General features: G+C 33.9%; 1 protein-coding gene across 2 annotated transcripts in view; it reads left to right on the top strand.

The window, feature by feature from the left end:
• Positions 1–22,786, top strand: part of LOC143230826 (nuclear hormone receptor family member nhr-91-like) — a 58,839-nt gene extending 36,053 nt beyond the window's left edge. For both annotated transcript variants that reach the window (XM_076465037.1, XM_076465038.1), the window contains exons 4-7: positions 1,193–1,254; positions 8,028–8,441; positions 20,654–20,948; positions 22,040–22,786. In XM_076465037.1, coding sequence (XP_076321152.1) covers positions 1,193–1,254; positions 8,028–8,441; positions 20,654–20,948; positions 22,040–22,257 — 989 coding nt within the window. In that variant the 3' untranslated portion in view covers positions 22,258–22,786. The remainder of the gene's footprint in view (positions 1–1,192; positions 1,255–8,027; positions 8,442–20,653; positions 20,949–22,039) is intronic.
• The last annotated feature ends 1,297 nt before the right edge of the window (positions 22,787–24,083 follow it).

The raw sequence follows: 24,083 nt of genomic DNA on the forward strand, positions 1-24,083 counted from the left end.
TTAGAATATTTATCAAAACTCTGGTTTGACATTTGTGCACGAATTTGGAAAAAAATTTCATAATTCAATTTAAATACCAATTCCACGCTATATATGTTTATACCACGATGGAGACACGTCCTACTTTTCTCGTTTTAGAGATATAATAGGAAATTTACCACTCTGACCTTTAACAGGTAAATATTAATGATTTTGAAAGCTCGTTATATCCGTGGTGAATTGATAACGAAATCTGATCTATTCTGTTTACGTTTATAGAAATAAACTGAAGTTTTAACGACACTGATTGGTTACATTAATAACACGTGAGAATTATGAGTCATCTTTAATTCCACTGCCGTTCTTTTTACTCCCAATATAATAAATTTTATTTATTTTTTAATATTTCTCAAAATGTACTATTAAAATGTATATCACGTAAATGTTACATAACTATGGTATATATTCTGTTTTACAGACGTTTTATGGTTTATTCTAGGGTTTCTTCATCCTTCACTATTTAAATCTACTTTCATGTGTACAAGAGACTTTCCTTCATAACATCCCAGAAAACTCAAAGTAGTGAATGTCGGAAAAGCCTCAAGATTTGTTCTAAATATGTTTCCAGTACTTGGTTCCTGTAACGTTTGTGCTACATGTACGTACACATCAAGACGAATAAATGCCCATACCAGCCGTTCTAAGAAGTAACACTTACTGTTAAGCAGAGAACAACATTTCGACCTTCCTAAGTCATCTTCAGGTTAACAAAAATGACCTAGGAAGGTCGAAACGTTCGTTGTTCTCTGCTTATCAATAAAAGTGTTAATACCCATACCAGCAGTTCTGAGATACATTGTTATTCCAAATGGGTTTCTCGTCATCAAGTTGGTCTCAAAGATTCGCGTAACTGATTTTTAATGGAAGATTAATGAACACCGCATCGCAAAAGAAAAATATTCTGACATGAAATTATAAACAACTGTTTTTAAATTTATTTATGTGCCTCTCTTTCAATTTAACCTTTAAAATATTTGGTTTTATTTTCACTACCATTAAAACCATCTTAGTTTGAAAATGTCCTTACTTTTTTATGTCATCCTTAAAGTTTTTCATCGCATTGTTAAAACGTTCAACAATCCTAACCTTTAGTGTGCAATTTTTTCACATTACAATCAGGTTTTAATAAGAGACAACGTTATCTTCTTTTCAGCCGTTCGAGAAGACAGAATGCCAGGAGGAAGAAATTCTGGTGCTGTGTACAATCTATATAAAGTAAGTTGGTTGGTTCATAAATATTTTAGAGAGGTGAAGGATTGCTAACTTAAGAGGTTAACCTATTGAATGTCTAACTTAGGAGAATAGCCTATAAAGTGACTGATTTAGGAAGTTGAACTGTTTATTTCGATACCATAAGATATGTTGTATCGTCAACTCGAAATAAAGAACCCGCTTGTAAAGACCACTGAAACAACTTGTTTACCGGAATTACTGTTTTCATATACGTGTGTACGATTACTACGAAGAAACAATACAACGTTTCGTTTTTGTTTGTTTTTTAAGCCATTTAAATGTCTACCAAAATATTTCCTTCATAAAAAACATTAAAAGGTAGATTGCGTATGAAGGTAAAAGATAATGAAAATTAAAATTGGAAAAACGCCAATATTAATATACTGAAATGCACCCGTACAGTTAGTTCACTGAAAAAAAAAAAAAGACAGTTTCGTTGCGCAGTTCAAAGAATGATCAGTTACTTGTGAAACAAACCAAGAAGTAAGTACAAACAATTCTACATAAATATGGTACATTCCTATAATTATCCTTAAATAATAAGTTACACGGAATGGAATGAAAACAAGTTCACATTAAAAAAAAAAAACAGTTACTGCGTTCTAGGCAGTACGTAGGTATGAGGTTATTTCCGTAACCAATATGTCATGGAATAAGTAATAAATTCCAAGGTCACGTACTCATTTATCTTCCACACATGATACGGGTATTTTTATCGATGATTTAATTGCAAGCAGTAAAGTTAGTGAATAACCATATTTTAAGTAGCATTTTAAATGTCTACAGACATGTCTAATATAGATTATAATAACTATAGTTATTCTTATGATTTGATATGAAAGTTAAAATATTGTATATATTTATGCTTCATCTAAAACTTTGATAATTTTAATCATAAATGGTTTACGATATATATTTGAATAATGGTATTCTTGGAACATTAATAAGAAATAGTTTATAATGAAGAGGTCAGTGTTTTCTTATTGTAACGATTATCATCGGTGAACTCTATAGTTTAACGTACAGTTCAGTACTCTCAAGATCTATTTTTATACAGAAGTTTAAGGACGGTTGCCTGAGATAGCTCCCTTAAAAGGATCTGGATGAAAATTTAGTAGGTTTTCCTGACAGTATGTCACAATAACTCAAATATTACATTTGCATTATAGATGGTACTGAAAGGTGTGTGGTACACTAATATGCGCTAACACAGTACTCCTGAGTGATTCCAGTGGGAAATGTGTTTTGAGATGTGCATATATATAACTAATACGGTGATTCTATCCAGAAAATTGCCGAAAGCTCTTAACATATAATAGCAATATCATTGTATGTAGATACGAAAATGAAGCATAAAACAGTAAGATATAAATCTAAAAGCAATAAAAAGTATACTAAGCAAAAGTGGAATTAATCCAAACATGTAAACGCCCTCACTTTCAAAAGGGCATGTTCGATGGCAGGATTCGAACCCGCAAAACACAGATCATGAATCGAGCGCCCCAACAAATAAATCATACCCAGCCTTAGTTTTAAAAAAAACGAACAAAAATCACTGAAGAAGTAAATGGTGAAGATTTAAATGAGTTTCTTCTAAAACCAAAGAAGAAAAGAAAGAGAAGGGAAAAAATCATATTATATGTGCTGTATACTGAATTATGGTCCTAGGAATCACACTACATTTTTTCAAATTAACTCATCGCGAAATATCCGAATCTCGACTTGAATCGGTTATGCATGTATCGGTTACAGAGTGTATAGGCTGAAATAAATTACAAATCAAATATTAAATGGTTTGTTCATTTGTATAAGTGCTTCTAAGGGCAATCAATAACGAGTACAAAAGTAAATCTTTTAAAAAACAAAAAGTTTTTTCAAACATATAGAAGAAGAATCGTACAAAAATGTTTTTACAAGGAAATAGGTTCCAGTGTTTAGACTCGGTTGAAAGATAAATCCTACAATTTATCAGAAGTGAAGTAGATAAAAAATAATTGAATCGGAGCCCAGCTAACAAACTGAATCCTCAATCCTGATTCACAATCAAATCAAATCTCGAATCTTGTCAGGGCCCTATAATGGATCCCACAGTGGCACAGCGATATGTCTGCGGACTTACAACGCTACAAATCGGGTAATCGCTGTTAGTTGCTTAAAGAAAAATGGATCTCAAAATTTATACTATTTAAATAGAAAATTGAGGCAAACAAATGATCATCATTCAATGAGTATAATGTTTTTTTATTCGCAAACATTTTCAAATTTCGAAAGTTAGCTTTCCCGGTATTACCTGTTTTAAATACGAAGTGAAATTATTTTTCAACGAAAAGCTATTGTCAACATTTTGAACAAGAATTGGATATCGTTGAATTTTGTTAAACGTCACTAGCATTAATCATATCATATTTACTGCAATACTACATAGATGTGTACACTAACCCTAATTTACTACGCAAATTATTATAGTAGCTAATGCAATTAAATATCATCTATTTAGACTATTTTATTATTTTAATTGCAATATGCCCCCTCATTATTCTTGCAAATAATAGCAGAGGACAGCAAAATATTTGTAGTCAAATTAGTATCTTTAATGCAATAGCATTTTAAATACGATAGTTCTGAGCTTGTTTCTTTGTTGTTGTTTTTTTTAAGTCAGGCAAAAAGCTACACAGTGCGAAATAAAAACCACGGATTGAACAAAAATTCTTTATTTAAGTTCTATAGAACTCTTCTCGTACCTACTAGAACTCTTGAAAGCTTTCTCCAAATTTTAAATTTCCTAAAAAGTAAGTCCTTTGTCATCAAATCTACTAAAAGTTAACGCTTTCAATCATAGTGGTCGGTAGCTCATTTACAAGAGTAGGCCTAACTGAAAAATCTTATAGTTACGTGGAACGAATTAACTAAAGAAAGTTAGTAATAGCGTGTGACTGTGGTCCTTGCACAGAATTTCAATTAAGTGAAATATCTTGGAGTCAGATTGAAAATTCAAGCACATACGCCTTGTCAATTTGACGAATAACATTTGATTTATTATTATTGGGATATTCATTAACTCCAGTTTCGTTATTGTTATATTATTTAATTTCTTAAATGTTAAAATTGCATATTGTAAAGAATAATGTTCATTTTCTTTTGCTACAACTTGGAACAAGGCAAAGTTTGACATAACGTAAAATAAAAGAATAAAATGAATTACGACTTTAATGATTTGTGTCGAACGTATTTAGAAGTGTAAATAAATTATGATTTGTTTAAATTGCGGTTGCAAAAAAATAAACAATAAGTTGGACAACCATTCTTTACAGACATAATTTATTAGTACTTACTTGTTACGTGGCACGTATTATTTATGAGTTTGTTTCAGAGCTCGAGTTGCCCGTACAAGTGTTAAAAGTGATTAATCACATGCCACAATAATGATTTAAATATCTCATATACAATAAAAAAAGAAAAAACTGTAAAAGCTGAACTAAAACTGGTTTGTTTGTAGTTAAACAAAAAGCTACACAATGAGCTATCTGTACTGTGGCCACCACAGGTATTGAAACCCCATTTTTACCGTTTTAATATCTTATATTTACTGGTAAGCTAATGAGCGTAAGGCTTAAACCGGTAATTTAATTATGTTATAGGACTATTTGAATGTATCGTTTGAATTAGTAGAACTTTTGTTTGCGTTCGTTTTTTATGTTTTTGTGTGTAGTCATTTTGTTTTCATTTTTTCTCAAGAAAATGGTGACTGGAGTAGTTCAAGTAATTCAATTGTCTAAAGTGAGAGATTAAAAGTTATAAGTTGTAAAACTTATAGTAGCCATGATATCAATAAACATTCTTAACAAGTGAGTGCAAATATATTGTAATATTGTTTTAAATAGAAACAGACATACCAAACATAATAGATAAGATACGTCGTTCAACCTACATCGCCACTACCTATAGAATTAAGTAGGCGTCGTCCAGACATTGTCACATATGATAACGTCTATTCTCTGACTAACGAATTAATATTATTGTTTACCAAGAATTTGTTGGGATGTTTTACCCATATCTATTCCATCTGTCTGTGCGCCTCACAGTCAAACCTTTTAAGGTTTCTTTAAGCTCTTAATAATAATAAAACTACGATATTTTTCTTAATAATCTTAACACCACAAATGATAACAACGGCGTAAATATAATTATGGTCAGACTTTGTTGATATTAAACGTACATTTAATTTGGTTTGGTTTGAATTTCGCGCAAAGCGACAGGAGAGCTATCTGCGCTAGTCATCCCTAATTTAACAGTGTAAGACTAAAGGGAAGGCAACTAGTCATCACCACCCACCGCCAACTCTTGGGCTACTCTTTTACCAACGAATAGCGGGATTGACCGTAACTTATAACGCCCCCACGGCTAAAAGGACGAGCGTGTTTGGTGCGACATACATTTAAAACGAAAATATTGGCCATTAGTAAACATATTATAAATAGTGAAATATGAGTTAATTAACTGCTTGCAATCTTCTTACGTGTTTTTTTTTCATTTCTTTATTCATTGCTACGTTGTTATTTTTCTTTTTTGCGTTTAACCTCACTAGGCTTAATATATTGATCTTGTATATATGTGTAGTTAATTGTTTGTGCCATCTGTTTTTACTTTTGTATATTTTATTCATAATAACTAAAGTACTTATTTGTATTTTTGTAAGTTAGGGTAGAAATACGGCTTATATTAGTTTTATCTTTGAAAACTATTCCTCCCCCATATAACTGGGAATGATTTTTAAATTCAACAATGAAAAATCAGTTTTTGCCCATGTAGACTCTTCACTACAAGTCAGTGAACTATTTGATTAAATTGGTCCGTAGAGTCTCCCGGTAGGACAACAGTAAATTTATGGATTTACAACACTAAAGACCGGAGTTCGATTCCGCGCGGTAGTCACAGCAGATAGCCCAACATGCCTTTACTCTAAAATAAAAAATTACAATATAAATTATTCCTTGTGGATCAGCGGTAAACCTGCGTATTCACAACGCTAGAATTCGGGACTAGATTCCTTGCGGTGACCAGAAAACAGATAGCTCAATATGTTAAAAAAAACAATGAAACATTGATTAATTTCTTTATAACTCCAAACGAAAAAGCAGCCAAATAATTTCATTAAACTCAATTAACATCAAAGTAATAAATATGAGCAATGAAGACAACAAAAGGTACATTGTTTCGTGATAGACCTGGTAATAATTAACTGTTTTTACGTTCTTAATCAATTACATAAATGTAACAAATTCATTGCTCATTTGCATCGATAAAAATACCATTTTCATTAATTAAATGTCCGTATTTGTGACTGTTTCTAAATATTTTTTATATAATATGATATATACGAATCATTCCATTATGTTTTAATGAAGGTTAGTCAGCTTAATAATGAAAAGGTCCGAAGGCCCCCTAGTGGAGTGATCTGTTTTAACTAAGGGACCCTTAACATTGCATTTTGTCTTGTTGTGATGTGAGTAAAACGTGAGCCTGCCATGAACCACGAGAAGAATTATGTACTCTGTAGGTGACAGCAAAGGGTGACATCCGAACTTCAAAAACAAGAAATAAAAATATTTGTTATTAAACATAACTTTTGTATTATCTACTTTTAACCAGGACATTTTCAGGGACCCTGCCAAAGTAGGTCTGATAACTTTGGTTTTTAAATAGACTACAAGTCGATGTTTATACTTTAAAATGGTGAAATAATACGAATGTTTTGAAGTAACATACATAGAAATAACTCGTTAGACCCTATCGTGTTTTATAGAGTACTGGTTTACAACTTTTCTAAACCTCTAACACTATGAAATGTTACGCAAAAGGACTCCAATACAGTAGTGGCATTTACATAACTATTATGCAAAAACGAAGTCAGTCTTAAATTGTTTTATGTACCATTTCCAACAGCGTTGTTACAGAAGATATGCTGTTGAATAATTAGAAGGTATTATTTAATTGTCATGTTTATTCTGGCACGTATTAGTTCAACGCGTTGATGAATAAGCCAATGATAACTTAATTTTAAATCACATGATGTCTCTACAACACTCTGGATCAACGTGTTACAGTCCTGCAGATAAGTGCCCAAAAGAGTCGTAACGTATTGACTCAACGCGTTGTTGATATAACCAATAAGACGGTCTTAATTCTTACTATGTGTCGTACTTTTAAGCGTATTATTTAATACATGGGTAATACTATATTAATTTTTATACTTCCCCACGGTCAAGGGAGTGCTGTCATGGTGTTTCAGGGGCAGGGATCCCAAGTGTCATCCTCTTGGCAATATCATATAGTTTTTGTTGTAAAATATCCTGATATATATATATATATATAAAACTATTTGAATGAATCAGACCAAATGTACTATGTACATCAAATGTTATTTGCTATTTGAGCAACTCGTTCATTTGATATCCTGTGATCCTTCTGGCTACCAGCATACAGGTTCATAACGTATTGATTTAATACGTTATGACCTTGTTGGCTACTGACCTGCCGACCATGATTCAACACGTAGTCAAATATTAGGCTACTGGTTGAACTAATATGTTATGTCCAGACCCTATGGTTTGCCCTGAAATGGTATTATCATCATACATACATAAGTTCTGGGTTACACTTCCAAGTATGGTATGTGTTACATTATTACTGCCAAGGAGCTATTAACCTTGAATTGATACTGTTGTTTGAATAGTGTCTATTTTTTTTAACGTCAGGTAAAGTACAAGAAGCACAAGAAAGGACAAAAGAATGGTCAAGTCAGACAAGAACAACAAAAAACGCCGAGCCGTTACCCTCACCAAGAGTGGGCGAACGGCCAGATCCTTAAAACCGCTCTAACTAATCCAACCAATGTTATGCATCTACGTCATCGCCTTGAAAACTGCGTCACAAGTTCGCGTGACCGTCAAATGCCAGTCGAGCAGGCAGTGAGCATGATATCACAGTTGATTGAATGTGATGATTTTGAGGATGTAGCAACTCTTAGCAACCTACAAGAGTTACTGAGTATAAAGTACGAGCTCTCAGAAAAACTTTGTCAAATAGGGGACAACATAGTGTTCAAGTTAGTACAGTGGACTAAACGGCTACCTTTCTATTCTGAACTCCCTGTTACACTTCACACTCAAGTAAGTAATGTTTTGTATGCTTAGAAGTGTGAATATATATAGACATCGTAAATAATATATCAGTTTATTCAAAACCTATTTCATAGCTGCTTAAGTGTTATGTATAAATTTGATGAAGACTAGGAAATAGCAATAAAGTATATATATTCAATAAACCAGTATGATTAAAGCATATATGAAACATTAATTTTTACCGTCGTCAAAACAATCACAGAAATAAGTTAACTAAAGCTTTGTGAACATTTCAAAATCTCTAATTAAAATGCTAAGTTAAATTTCACCATCAAAATATCACAGTCCACACCATAACAGTTTTCGTAAAGCGATTTCCTAAAATAAACAGCTTCTCAACCGATGTTTGTTGTATCCCAGTTTATATTTGATATAAAATATTTAGTCTGGTTGACTTCAGGATCGTGGATTTTTTTGAAAGTCCACTGTCCTCTGACTTTCTAAAATAAATAGATAACTTTAATTCTTTTTTTTATTATTTTGAAAAAGAAACCCTAATCTTAAGTGGTGGTTACGCCCCCTGGTTGACATATTATCGTAAAAAAATATTTAATTTTATTCAGAAGTTCATATCAGTAATTGCTGGATTTACTGCAGTTTATTTCACTATAATTCTCGTTAGTTTTCCATACCAAATGCAAAAATCATTAGCCATTATAAGTTTTATTTAATTAAAAGAGCCCGGCATGGCCAGGTGGTTAAGGCACTCGACTCGTAATTCGAGGGTCGCGGGTTCGAATCCCCGTCGCACCAAACATGCTCGCCCTTTCAACCGTCGGGGCGTTATAATGTTACGGTTAATCCCACTATCTGTTGGTAAAAGAATAGCCCAAGAGTTGACAGTGGGTGGTGATTACTAGCTGCCTTCCCTCTAATCTTACACTGCTAAATTAAGTACGGCTAGCGCAGATAGCACTTGTGTAGCTTTGCGCAAAATTAAAAAAAAAAAACAATAAAAAACAAATCAATCTAATTAAAAATCTTACCGCAATTAACCAAAATCTAACCTTCACAATCCACTTAATGTAAATTATAGTTTTTTGATGGACTTTATTCTACTGTAGCACCTTCTTCAAATAGTAGGTGGGTTAGTATTTAGCTAACCAGACTGTTAATCTGAGGATTAATGGTTTGCGACCAGTTGTCGCAGAAATTCAACTCGTACTTTGTGTCAGTCGAGTCACGGTAGGAGTAACAGTGAAATCCCACGATTCGGTCAGATAAGAGTAGTCCATGAGTCGGCAGTAGGTGCTGTTGACTAACTACCTTCCCTCTTGTATATAGATTCAAGGACCGATCGCGGTCTATTGGTTAAGTTCCAGATTGTGAAGTTGAGCTTCCATGGTTCGCGTGCCATAACTGCCAAAACAAATTCCGCTCCACACTTTGGAGTCGTGAATGCATTATAAGAGTGACGGTTTACATCCCACTTTTTGGTCTGATATTAGAAACCCGAGTATTGTTGGGTTTGGTGTTGAATATGTGCCTTACTTCAAACCTATCACTTCAAAATTAGAGACAACTGATACAGACAGATAAGACTTGTGTAGCTTTTAAAAGCAATCAATAATAAACCATGCTTTATTAATTAAGCCTTGTTGTTGATCACAGATGCCCTTGTAAAAAGTTAATGTCTTCTGTTAGATATAGCGTTGTTTGAAATTATAACATAATGTTTTCTATATCTGGTAAAATCTTTAAGCTGAAACATCTACTATTATCATATATACCACCTGGAAAGACTTCCTATTAACTTTATGTCGAAACCCCGTTTTACAACTATCGTATTTATCACTTGGAAAACTTGACTGTTAACTCGTGAAATCTTTATGACAGAACATTGTATTTCAGTTCTCTAATGAAGCATTAATGCTCACTCAGTTGTTGTTAAAACATTGTTTTTCAACGTTCATGTATACACTACTAATCAGATCACATAACGGAATATTACTTTGATTATGTAAAAACGGCTCGTTTGGGTTGAGAAAATTTGCGAACCTGACGATGACCGAAGAAGGTCAAAACGTTGTTCGCTCCTCTACGTAAAAAATTTTCTCAACCCAAACGAGTCGTTTTTACATAAATATTTTTCTCTACAAGTGGGTTTTCTCGACATCACGTAATGTTACTTTATTACTAACTGAAAATTAATGGATAAAGCCTAAATAAAATAGACAACGAACAAGTTAATATCTAAATAGAATAGACAACGTACGAGATATAACGCAACTTAACTGTCGCAGGCAGCGGTCGTTTCTTTAAACTGCTTTATTGTCAAAACAGTAAAATTTTTGGAAACTATCAGGACTATTTTAGCTGTGAAAACGGTTCGGGAACAAGACATACTTTATGAAGTTGACGAGGTCGACAGCTAAATCAATAATAGTTTTTATATTAATTTTATTTTCAATAGAACAGACAATCTCACGTCGGCTTCATACCGTTTATTTATTAATCTATCACAGACATAGATACCTTAGGATAATCAATTTAAATGTGTTCTAAAAAAGGCTGGTATGGGTATTAAAATTTTAATTAAAATAAAGTACAGAACAACCTTTTGACCTTCTCAGGTCATCTTCTATACTTTATTTTAAGACCCTCCGCTTAGACAGCGGTAAGTCTTCAGATTCACAATGCTAAAATCATGGGTTCGATTTCCTTCAGTGGAATCGTCAGATAGTCCAATGTGACTTTGCTATAAGTTTTTTTGAATTATGCACAAAGCTACACAATGGGCTGTCTGTGCTCTTCCCACCACGGGTATCGAAACCCGGAATTGCTATAAGAAAACAAAGACACGCTTTATTTTAATTAAAATGTTAATACCCATACCAGCCGTTTTAATAATACATTTTTATTTCAAGTGGGTTTCTCGTCATCAGTTTAAATAAAACTATTTAAATAAAGTATTTGTTTCATATTCAAATTGGTTGTCCAAAGGTGTCTGTGTTCAAGAAGTTAGATCTTAAAGAAATATTTAGAATGTTTGCAGTTAAAAATAGACGAGAAAATATCTTTCGAAAATATGTTCGAATCAAAACATAAAGAGACATGCTAAAGTAAAGGTTTATTATAAACTGCGAGATTTTTTATGGATTGTTATATATATATGTATATATATTAGTATTAACTCCCGAGCAAGTTTAGAGGGTTTTACACCTTAAAGTAGTACTTAGCATCTTTGTACATAACAAAACAAACAAAAAACTACAAGAAAGTCAATTTATTTTAAATGTAAACAGTTCGAATCAAGACACAAGTATATGTTTCCTAGAAATTACACCACCACCTTTATCAGCTATTTTAATAGCAATGCCCTTACAAGTGTTCAGGTTGGACATATGATATTTTTACTTTATTTGAAGATATTAAGCCCCATGTGTGTTTTCTTGAAATTAATTATATAGATTTCAGTTTAGAATTGTCTAATAAACACGTCAAGAACTAGGAGTTCTCATTCTGGTGATTTCCAGGTTCAACTTAGATCTTCCAAGTATCTACAAGGGTTTGGGCATGGCCAGATGTTTAAGGCATTGGACTCGTAAACTGAGAGTCGCTGATTTCAATCCATGTCGCACCAAACATGCTCGCCCTTTCATCCGTAGAGTCGTTATAAGTCACGGTCAATCCCACTATACGTTGGCAAAAAAGTATCCCAAGAGTTGGCGGTGAGTGGTGATGACTAGCTGCCCTCCCTCTAGTCTTACACTGCTAAATTAGGGATGACTAGTGCAGATAGCCCTCGTGTAGCTTTGCGTGAAGTTAAAAAACAACAACAAACTAACAAGGTTCTGTTGAGCAGATGTGGTATTTATAGAAATAGTAGCGGAGCTGGACTTGACGCAATCGTGTTTAACTCATCGTACAAAGTACGTACAATTTTTTCCATGTTAAAATTTACACAATATTCATTAGACCGATAGTGAAAGGGCACAAAATTGAGTTTTTTAATAAAACAGAAACTTCAGTTTCGTTGAAAAAAGGGGTCGTCTGATATCGTAACTGTTTAACAGCATTGACTGATGATAATTTTTAAGAAGGCACCTGGTTGAGTAATTTCATTCTACTAATGGTCCCCCGGTGGGATAGTAGTAAGCCTATGGATTTGCAACCCTAAAATCCGGGGTTCGATTCCACGCGCTGGATACAGCAGATAGCCTAATGTGTGCTCTAGAATAAACAAACATTTACATCCATGAGAACTCAAAGTGTTAAAATACTAACAGTTGAACTTATGTATACGGTTATGGATGATAGAGTTTTCAGATAACTCTTAGAGGAGATACAATTGCGAGTGGAAATTGCGCATATCTTCTGATTTCAATTCCTGTTGCTCATAAATGATACTCGTCCTAAAACGGAATAGAGATCTGAAGCAATTATACAGGTTAGAACTTTATAGCCCATTTGTCTGTTTAGAAATGTTGTTTATTTCCAATCTAATGGAAATGGAAGGTTAAATCCACGTAGTAAAACACAGTTCCTGAGACATTTATTGAGGAATAATGTATACGACACCTCGTTTTGGATAGTGTAACTATGAATAAGTTGAGTATAGGTTTGGAATATTAACTTTTTAAATACTTTTACTTAAATTTTCAGCATTAATAAATGTAAGGACAAACTACGGAAATTAGCAATGCGTGTGTTGTTGTTGTGTCAACCGTAAAAGTTCAGTATTACACACAAAAATTGCAGTCTATAAAGAACTAGTCCGATATTAAACGGATCACGATTTGATGAAAGAAACATTTGTTTGATTTTGAATGCTAATAACATACATTTCATTTCTTGCGATCAGAGATAGGTATAAGTTATTTTAACATAATCGTGGTATTTTTCTTATCTGTATTTCTGGACATACTTTTGAAGAGAGCTTCCGTACAAAAGAGAGATTTCCCGAGTACAAACCGCTTTTAAACTACGCTTACTTATATAACAACATCTTTATGCTGTCATAAAGAGCCTCCCACTTAGTGGTACAGAGAAATATCGGCGGAGCTACAATGTTAGAAACCGAGTTTCGTTATTCGTGATGAGCAGAGCATAGATAGCCCTTTGTGTAGCTTTATGCTTAACCATAAATAAGAAAACGTAACAAAGAATACGAAGTACAACCGAAATAATACGCCTCAGGGTGTTTATAACAAAGACTTGTATCCGTTCAGATTGGCGGTATTGTGTTTTTTATCAAATTAAAATGTCTTATGAAATTAATCTGTTTATTGAATTCTAAGCTTTTAAAAGTTTAAATTACTCGTACTGTTGTATAGCGACTTTCACTCTGCTATTTTATGATGGACAAATGACTTGTTAGGACATAAAGATTTAAGATATTTTTATCTCTCCAATAAGGCACGTACCATAGCATATGTTTAGTTCAAAAATAATAGTTGTTTAAATTATTTATATTCTTCCGGGTGTTGGAATCAAGTAATTTATTGAAAACAGTTCAAATCAGACACGCTATGTGTATAACTGAAGCCAATTCAAACCGCGGAACGTTAGATGTATCAGAACCTGTCTTTAGAAATAACTCGCTAATAAGACATTTATGAACTCGTAACAGAAAGCAAGGTTTTAACTAATTGGCCATTGATTTTGGTGCATGGTTACCCAACCATCAAGAGTTTCGTTGACGATATCACACACGGTGTGTATTGAAAGTGCGAGAAACAAAGAGTCCTTAAGAAGTCGTAAGTATATTAAAATGATGAGGCTTTATTCTTGTCCAGTCCATCAAATATAAACCCACGTAAACATTTCCCTCAATCAAACACGCAACTCATAATTGCATAAATTATTCAGCATATATTTATATATTACAATATATTTCATAGTAGAAACAAATTAAAAAGAGAGAGTGTTGTTGTTTTGAATTAAGCATAAAGCTACATAATGGGCTATCTGTGATCTGCCCACCACAGGTATCGAAACCCGGTTTTTAGAGTTGTGTGTCCGCAGACATACCGCTGAGCCACTGGGGGGCAAAAGAGAGAGTGATACTTCTGCATAGCTCCATAATCTTATTTGTAAAGCTCCCGGATTGACAGCCATAACGCTAAGGATTTACGACGCTAGCATTCAGGATTCGATTTCTGCCGTGAACTTAGCAGATAACCGAATGTACCTTTGTTTTAAAACAAACTATTTTATTTGTAAATGCATGCCTTCATTACTAGAGGGCAGTTTTTGATGCAAGTGCTGTTTGTATTCTTAGTTTCGAACATTAGATGATTCAGAAAACAAACATGCACAAGGAATATATTTATGAAAGAAACATTTTTGAGCTTTTGTCATTTAAAAAAAGTAAAAGAGTCGCAACATCGGGAAACAAATGAATTCCTGTACGTAAACATGTAACTCTAAACCTTATTTTTGCATCTTCCAATAACATCTTCTTATTTTGACGACTCGTATTCATACTGAACACATCAATGAATGAATGACTTTCTAATTACGTTCGCAGATAAGTTCAGTTACTTCATTTTCACATCTTCAGGAGTGTAGTCCTTAGGATTACTTTGGAGATTCGAACCTGAGACATTAAGAACAGGGACTGGTTTTCCTTCGACCGGACTGCTGTTAATGGTGACCTTGTATGTGTTGTATATTTTTTGTAGTGTTAGGAAAGTCCGGCTGTATGTTAACTAACAAAACAAAATGTATAGGCCGTAACGAATGATGATTATCGTCCAGTTTACTATACCAGTATAACCTACCCTATTTTAAACATTTTAAACTGGTTGTAATTCAGTGCAAATTGGATTTGATTCCATAGAAGATAAACATATTTACTTAACAAATATGTAATTCACTATATATACATGTATTGTAGTTTATGTATTGTTCAAAGTAACTTTTGTTCCGCTGTTAAATACAAAGTTACACAGTTAGATATCTGTGCTCTGCCTACCATGGTATTATAAAACATCATTACCTCACTGCTGCGCAACTAGTGAGGGGGGGACACACAGCTATGTACGTATTAATAATGCACATGATAGATGAAAATGATAATACAGAGAACTAAAAAGAAACTTAAGTGAAACTTCATGCTGTCAAATAAATATTTAGGTCACTTGATTCGCAAAATTCAGTATTAATTTCGCTTTGTACTAGTACGTGATAAGCAAGAGATTCCTGGAAAACATCTGTAAACAGTTTTCCCCTGTACTGTTCTTTCACAGATTTCACTTTTTATTTTTTCTTTCATTAAAAAAAAGTGAAATCACCAAGTACAGTCTTCTGAAAAATTTTCGAACAGTGCATGAGTAAGGTAAATGAAAACTGGTTAAATATTTTTTTTTTCAATCCAAGTACTTTGATATTTTCCCTTAATCCTAAATATGGACTTAGTCTGCAAGGAACCTTGTAAATATTTATATTCTTGTAGTTACAATGCAACTTTTCATCTAGATTGAGAATGTAGTGGTTTTTATTTAGCAGTGCCTCACCAGCAAGCGTAAAAGAAATACCCTCTTCAGCTCAGTTGTTAAAGCACAAGTTTCCGATAAAAAAAACGAAACGAGTTAATATGTATATCGTGTGAAAAAAGTACCACAGACATACAGACTTAAATAGTGTCAAATACATGTTTTCCATACAAGTTACTTATGCCAAGTGCCTTTGAAAATAAGTTAATGAATGTCATGCTAACATAATGGAATGTCATATTTTAAAATAGTAAATACAGTGCCTCGCAAAAATATTCATCCCTACAAATAATATCACATTTTGAGGAAATACAAATAATGTAAAGAATATTCTAAATGGACTCGTTTATATTGAAACCTCTAATGATCATACTGTTATGTATCAGGTCATTAAGTAATGTCCGATTTTAGGTTCAGAAAAAGAGAAAGGATTTCAAACGCTTTTAATGTTATTTAATCAATAATATGTGTTCCATTGTTATTAATTACTTCCTTCCAATGACTCACAACCTTCTGAATGCTACTTCTATAAAATTCTTGAGGTTTGGAGGAAAAGAATCTAGAGAGGGTAGGTTTGACTTCTTTATCTGTTTCAAGCTCTTTTCCATCAAGATAGTTCTGCAAATTTCAGAATAGATTATAATCAGATGGGGCAAGGTCTGGAGAATAAGGAGGATGTGGAAGCTTTTCCCAGTCTAGCTCTTCAGTTTTTGCAGATGTGATACTTGCTGTATGGGGCCGTTCATTATCCTGGTGTAGCACAACACCTTTACGATTGAACAAACCAGGCCTCTTTTCTTTCAGTGCAACATTCAAGCACTCTAACTATTGACAATAGAAGTCTGATGTAATCGTTATATTGAGTGGCAGTAACTCAAAGTGGATCACACCAACAATATCCCACCAAACGCTTAATAAGATTTTGCTAGTGTGGAGGTGCATTTTGGGCTATGCTTTTCAAGCTGTTGCAGATGACGGTGAACTATTGAATGGGTTGAATTAAGCTTCTGTACTAGTTCTTTAACTGTTACAGCACAATTTTCATCAAGTGCCGCCAGCAGCAAGTCATCATTAAACTCAACAGGATGACCTGAATGTGGCTCATCACTTAAGCTGTAGTAACCTGATCTGGACTTTTGAAACCACCTTCGACACTTTCTTGAATGTTTCATGGGGTTTCTGCTGCATTGTTGCTTTTTTTTTAACTCATAAAGCATTATTTGCTTAATATGTTCCTCAGACACATCCATCTTCATAAGGATTTATTTGATTAATGATCTGAAAAAGTGGAGTTGTGTTAGTTTCTTTTATTTGTCTGAACATTTTTATACATGTCCTACTACATATTTTAGTCATTGAAGCCTCTTACAAAGACAGAAATGATGATGCACTTTCTGTATTAAATTTTCGGACATTACTTATTGGATGACCTCATATTAAGAAGGTTGAGTATCAATACAACCTGCAAAGAAAATATATAAATTGAAATGTACTGATTGTATAGGTGCTTGGTGGAAGTACCTTTGGCAATAGTTGCTGTTGCTAGTCCTTTTTGGATAGGTCTCTAACAACTTTGCACAATGGGATGGTGTAATTTTTGCCCATTCTTCCTAGCAAAATTGCTCCAATTCTAACATGTTCGTTGGGGATCGTTGATAGATTGCAATATTCAGGTCTCGCCATTACATTCAAGTCAGGATTTTGAGTGAAACACTCCAGGACATTCACTTTCTTCTTTTGAAACCACTCAAGTGTGGCTTTGTCTTTGTGCTTCGGGTCATTGTACTGTTGACTTTCGACCCAGTTCAGAGTCTTGGTTGGTTCTCTTCTAGGATTCAACTGTACTTTGCACCATCCATCTTCAACTCAACCTTGACAAGTTTCCTAACCCATACTGATGAGATTAATCTCCATAATATGATATCACAACAACTATGCTCGATAGTTGGGATGGTGTTGTGTTATTGAGCTTGCTTTAAGCATAACACTTTGAACTAAGACCACAAAAGCTTAATTTTGCCTCGTCTGACCACAAAACCTGTCACATGTCTGCAGTATCATTTACATGTTTTGTAGCAAACTCTACATGAGATTTAATATCATTCTTACCTTGTAATTGCTACTTTCTTGCCAGTTGCTTATACGTACCAGCTTTGTGTATGGACCAGAATATTGTTGATATATGAACACTGACTCCTAACTCAAACACAGAACTTTACAAATCTTTCAAACTCACTGCTGGCTTCATAGCGGTATCCTTAACCAGTTTTTTGCATGCTCAGCTCTTGGTTTGAAAGGATGACCTGATCTGGGTAGCGACTAGGTGACATAAAACAGATTACACTTTTTAATGATAAACTTCATCATACTCAAAGGGATAATCAGCGACTTATCTTATAACTTTCTCTTGATCTGTGTTTCTCTACTATTTTATCCTTGACTTTTTAGGAAAGTTTCTTGGTTTTCATGGTTAGTTTGTCATTATATTGCTGAGTTACTTGTACCTTGAATAGATCCATTTACTCTAATCAAACACAGCCAAAGACCATTATATTAATTCTGTGACCTTTCAAACTAATATTGTGCACCTGAAATGATTTAAGGTTGCCGTAGCAAAGGGGTTGAACATTCATGAAATTGAAAATATTATAATTTTCTTTGAAAATCTAATTTACATAATATAAGCGTTTTTTTTAACTTTCTTAATTGTGTATATTGTGTAAGTTATAAATATAAAGTCCCACGTGAAAGTTTTATCATTGCAATCTCAGACGGCAACAAAATATGGAAACTTTGAAAAGGTGAACACTTTTGCATGGCACTGTACTCACTGCAAATGGATAATGAAGTGTCATGCTTTAAAAATAGTAAATATCTTGCTAACTTGTACTTAAGCACAAAGCTACACAATGGGCTATCTGTGTTCTGCCCACCACGAGTATCAAAATCCGATTTCTAGCGTTGTAAATCCGCAGACATTTCTCTTTACTACTGAGGGAGAATATCTTGCTATAAATTGGTATGGAGATCAGTTAGGTCCATAAGACGATACACATTTTGGGTTTTGCGTTTGTTTTTTTTACCACTACTTCGCTCCCTGTTGATGGATCTTTACCAAATTTGGTATAGAGGTTTGTTGTGTTCATTTGGAGATACATGCAAGTTTACGATTTCACATTTTATGTTTTACAGTTTTTATTTTTTATGGGCGTTTTTGTTTTACAATTACATATGAAGGAAACAAGTTTTCATACCCTAAAACAACCTATCAATAATCCTGAATATCCATAAATTCCTTCTAGTTTTAAAAACAGTAAATATTTTGCTATAAATAGATACAAGAATGAATATTATGTTTACAGAATAAAATGCCATATTTTAATAATACACTATACAAATCAACTCATTAGTAATAAGAAGTCTTATCAGTTTAAATATTACAAGGTCAAAATCGCTTTATGTGCTAGTAATATTCCAATCCGACTCCAAATTCAGAGCTACACCTCGAAGCAAAGGCTCAGCATGGCCAGGTAGTTAGAGCATTTGACTCAATTCTGAAGGTCTCAGGTTCGAATCCCCTCCCACCAAAATTGCTTGCCCTTTAAGTAGTGAAAGAGTTATAATGCTACAGTCAATTATGTAATTCGTTGGTAAAAGAGTAACCCAAGAGTTGGTGGTGGGTGATGATGACTAGCTGCCACATGAGGGACGGCTAGCGCAGATATTCCTTGTGTAGCTTGGAGCGAAATTTAAACCAAACCTCGAGGTTACTGTTACTGTGTTTTGAAAGCTATTTTTTGTTTCTTTGGATTATTATGGTACGTGGATACTAAGAGTCTTATACCACTGAATTATCAGAATTTTTTTTCTATGACTTATCCTTTCAGTTTAAGCTACAGAATAGCAGCAGTAATGTCCTAACCTGCTAGTACCAGGGTATTGGTCCTCTCAAAATGTTAATTTGTCAATAAAACACAAAGCACTGTAGAGAATTTTGGGATATTTAATCATTATTTGTGAAAATTCTACAGTCTTAATGTAAATAAACATTGAACACAGACTACGCGATGACTTTAAATATGTTTGTTCATTCCAGATAAACAACGTCACAAGCTTTTAGTGTACAGCAAAGTATGATTGTTATACTATACGTCTACCTGGTTCAAATGAATTTGTCCATTCTGTCTACTAGAATAGATTTTTGTCTCAGGATTTTTTTTTGTGGGGGTGGGAGAGGCAGAAACTGTTTTCTTATTAAAATAATTTATTAAATAATTATTTATTTGACCAGTAAGTCTCATTTATTAACCAAAACATTTTCTATGTCGATATAAATATACATCTATAACATATGCTAAAGTTATTTATCTATCGTGCTTTTTAAAGCATAAACTTTAGAAACACTTAACAAGTTACAACGTCTCCAACCCTTTATGTTAACGATGGTAATAACAACAAAATGAGTGAGTTATTGTAGGTTGCGATTTCCATAATCTTTTAATTATCGTGATTTTGAACTTTGACGTCACATTTCGAAGATGACGAATTTATCATTAACCGGCCTTTCAAGTACTAGTACTGTTCACTTTGTTTGTAACATTCCACGGAAACTAGTTTATGTAGTTGACTAGCATTATTCTTTTAATATTCTTTTAATATTAATAATATTTAATACCACTTACAAAGATGCATCGGTCTGTTTTCAACATATTATACTGAATTTCTTAGATTACATTTCATTTTGTGTTGCTTTTAACTTAGTTGCTGACCCACAAATGGCATGAGCTGCTTGTGCTGACCACGTGCGCTTATCAAGCTATCCACGGACCAGTGAAGTACTCTGAGTCGAGTCTGGACCAGGAGATAATAGCGGGTCTCTGTCGCCTTCAGAATTGTTTGGCTGCTATGATGGGACGGCCAATTACACTTGAACAACTACGCTTAGAAGCTGGCCCTCTGGTGGAACATCTTACTCATTTGAGCACTGCTTTCCGTCGGATGAGGCTGTGTATTGAAGAGTATGTCTGCCTCAAGGTTATCATCATGCTAAATCAAGGTAATGGACATTTATTACCCAATGGAATGCATTGCCTTGCGTGAGCTAACTGCAATTTAAAATTAAAATAAAAACTAAGATCAAACTCGCAACCTTGTACATCGTACATGATTCCAATGAAACTTCACGATTAAAATCTGAGAAGCTGTCTTGAAAATGTGGAATTACAACGAAACTGTACGTCTGAAATGCAAAGTAATAATGATCATGTTTTTTTTTTTACATTTATGTTAGAAAACTGTATCATTTCTTCTTATTTTACAATTAAGCATATCTGATATCGCTATAGTAAAGCAGTGATCATTATTTTAGATTCAAAAACTGTAGAAGTCCTCGTTATTTTCTATCTGACGCCAACACGAAGAATTTATTTCAACAGCTTAAAAACGTATTTACTATTTGGATTCATGACAACTGTAGTTCATAATAAAGCTGACACATTGATACCTCTGGACTGAAACTGAATCACTCTACCTATGAAACCGTTAGCAGTACTAAATATTTATATGGATACACGATAAGACTGTTTAGTAATCACTAATCGGACGTAAAAACAAAACACCTTTTCCTAGCGTATCAGCACTAAAGATCTGTTATAATAACTAACTGGTTGTGTTATTCTGTGTCTTTTTCTAAACTTCAGAATAACGAAGTAGCTGATTCAATACATTTGAACTGTTGGATATATTAGGTCATTTATCATGGTGGTTTTAACAGTAACTGTAGCATAGTTCTGGAATTATTCCGACATCTGAGTTTCAGTTCCTGCAAAAATGTCATTGTAAGGAATGCTTTTATAGGCTGCGATAGGATGCAGTGCAAATCACAGGCATTTAGGATCTAAACCAAGTAGTATTTAAAATGTTTGGATTTTTCTTGAAGTTGAAGTGAAAGACAATAACTGTCAGTGATATAAAATTCAGAAACTGGATTTAATAAAAGTGTTCAATTATCGGCAAGGGTATAGATCATCTAATTAAACTCCAAAAGAACCATTCTGTTGTACCTGAAAGGAAGAAATAACACTGTGACAAATAATGATAATACTAATATAACTAGTAAACTGAAAGTAATCACATTTTCTCTTTCAGTCACAGAAGAGTATCAAGGCCTACGAGAACTCGAAGCAATCCAAGAGCGTTACCTCGCAACTCTTCGGGTGTTTATTCAACAGCGTTTCCATCAACAACCGAATAGATTCAACGACCTGCTAACTTGTCTTCCTGATATTCACGCAGCGGCAGGGCTGTTGCTTCAGAGTAAAATGTTTTATGTTCCTTTCATACTCAACACGAGCACCAGCAGATAGCGACTGTGCCCTCGAAGAGTGTATAGTTTTTTTACAAATATAAATATATCTACATAGATACGCGGTCATCAAGAGAAGGGACGGCCTCAGACCACCGTCGCTAATGTTGTAAAGTGTCCGGCTAAAGAAGGTTGGAGAGTGATTATCTTTGACTAGTCAGTGAAGTCAGGGCGAAGGCATCAGCATGGCCCTCTGAGATTTCTCTCAGTCCGGTTCTGTGCAATATATCGTGCAGGCGAGAAGTTTGGAATGTTCCTTAAAATATAAGAAGAGCAAACTCAAAAATAAAAAGAAAGGGGGTAAATCGTGACGTAATTCCGTTTCTAGGCTCGCTTGTAATAAATAAATTTATGATATTTCTCACGTTTAAATAATATTTCTTTCGTTAATGTTGCAAAATTTCTTGTTCTGGAGAAGTTTAAGTTTTATTATTGTAATTAGATACATGCCACTGAACTTGTTCCCCCATAGAAAGTATGTTTTCATTATGTCATGATCATGAACGTAGAGAATAAACCACTTGCGAAAAGCAGTTTCCTACCTGTGTACCTCCTTCTCCACATTCGTAACGGTAACAACTGTGATTATCGCGGCCGCAATATATAGGAAATAATGTATTTCAAGTTTCTGGAACGTATCATTCGATATCTGGTTTGTTTTAGACATTCGAGCACAGCAACACAATTGCTATATGCGTTAGTCATCTCTCATTTTGGATTGGAAGACTAGAGAGGAACAACAGCTAATCAACAATAACTTAGCAAAATTTCTGAAAAAATACCGAAAATATTCACTCCCTTGTGGACTGTGACAATGACGGTTTTTCGTAAATATTGCTTAATTCATAAGTGTATCACAAAATAAATATTATCATAGTCTTAAGGTGAAATATTTGTTTGAAATTAAGGAAAAGCTACCCAAAGGATTATCTGCGCTCTACCTACTACGGCTAACGAAACCCCATTTCTAGGGTTTTAACACTTTTCGTGTACATGGTGTCCTTCACGGATTGTGTAAAATTGTGTTGTGTTAAACCTGTTAAACTCCGAAAGTGAATTCATGATAAGTTAATCAAATTAATAAATGTTAAAAGAACTCCACCATGTGTAACACTTACAGTAACTGGTGGTTACACATTAGTATATGGTCGTCTGACTTACTGAAACAACGTTACGATCACCTATATAATGAACTAATAAAATAAAAGCATGTGCATTTTCTTCTACTCACTTTGTAAATATATAAAAAAATAAAGAGTAAATTATAAATATGAACCCTACTATGAATATTTTGAACGATCCTTCAAATTGCTACTTTCAACGTTTTCAGTCCATAAAAATTTGAAATTCGTGAAACACAATAATGTTTAACTAGTTTCACGTTCACACAGTCTGATAATACAGTAGTACATACCCACAATACTATGATTTGTGATGCTACCTTTTACCTTGTACCGCATAGGCATGGCCAAGCGTGTTAAGGCGTTCGACTCGCAATCCGAAGGTCGCGGGTTCGAATCCCGGTCGCACCAACATGCTCGCCCTCCTAGCCGTGGAGGCGTTATAATGTGACGGTCAATCCCACTCTATCGGCTAACGCAGATAGACCTCCTTTAGCTTTGCGCGAAATTCAAAAACAAACAAACAGTTGTACTGCGTTCTGCGCTATTATATCACCAAGATATCAAATATATGTATAATATGACGAACATTAGTCATTCTAATTATCACATACCTGCATGCACTTAAACATAACCAATTGATTTATTTTAATTATCTATTAAGATATGTTTGACTTATTGTCATACATTCTTCTTACGCTTTGGA

This window comes from Tachypleus tridentatus, chromosome 10 (assembly GCF_004210375.1).
Source record: "Tachypleus tridentatus isolate NWPU-2018 chromosome 10, ASM421037v1, whole genome shotgun sequence".
NCBI lineage: Eukaryota > Metazoa > Arthropoda > Merostomata > Xiphosura > Limulidae > Tachypleus > Tachypleus tridentatus.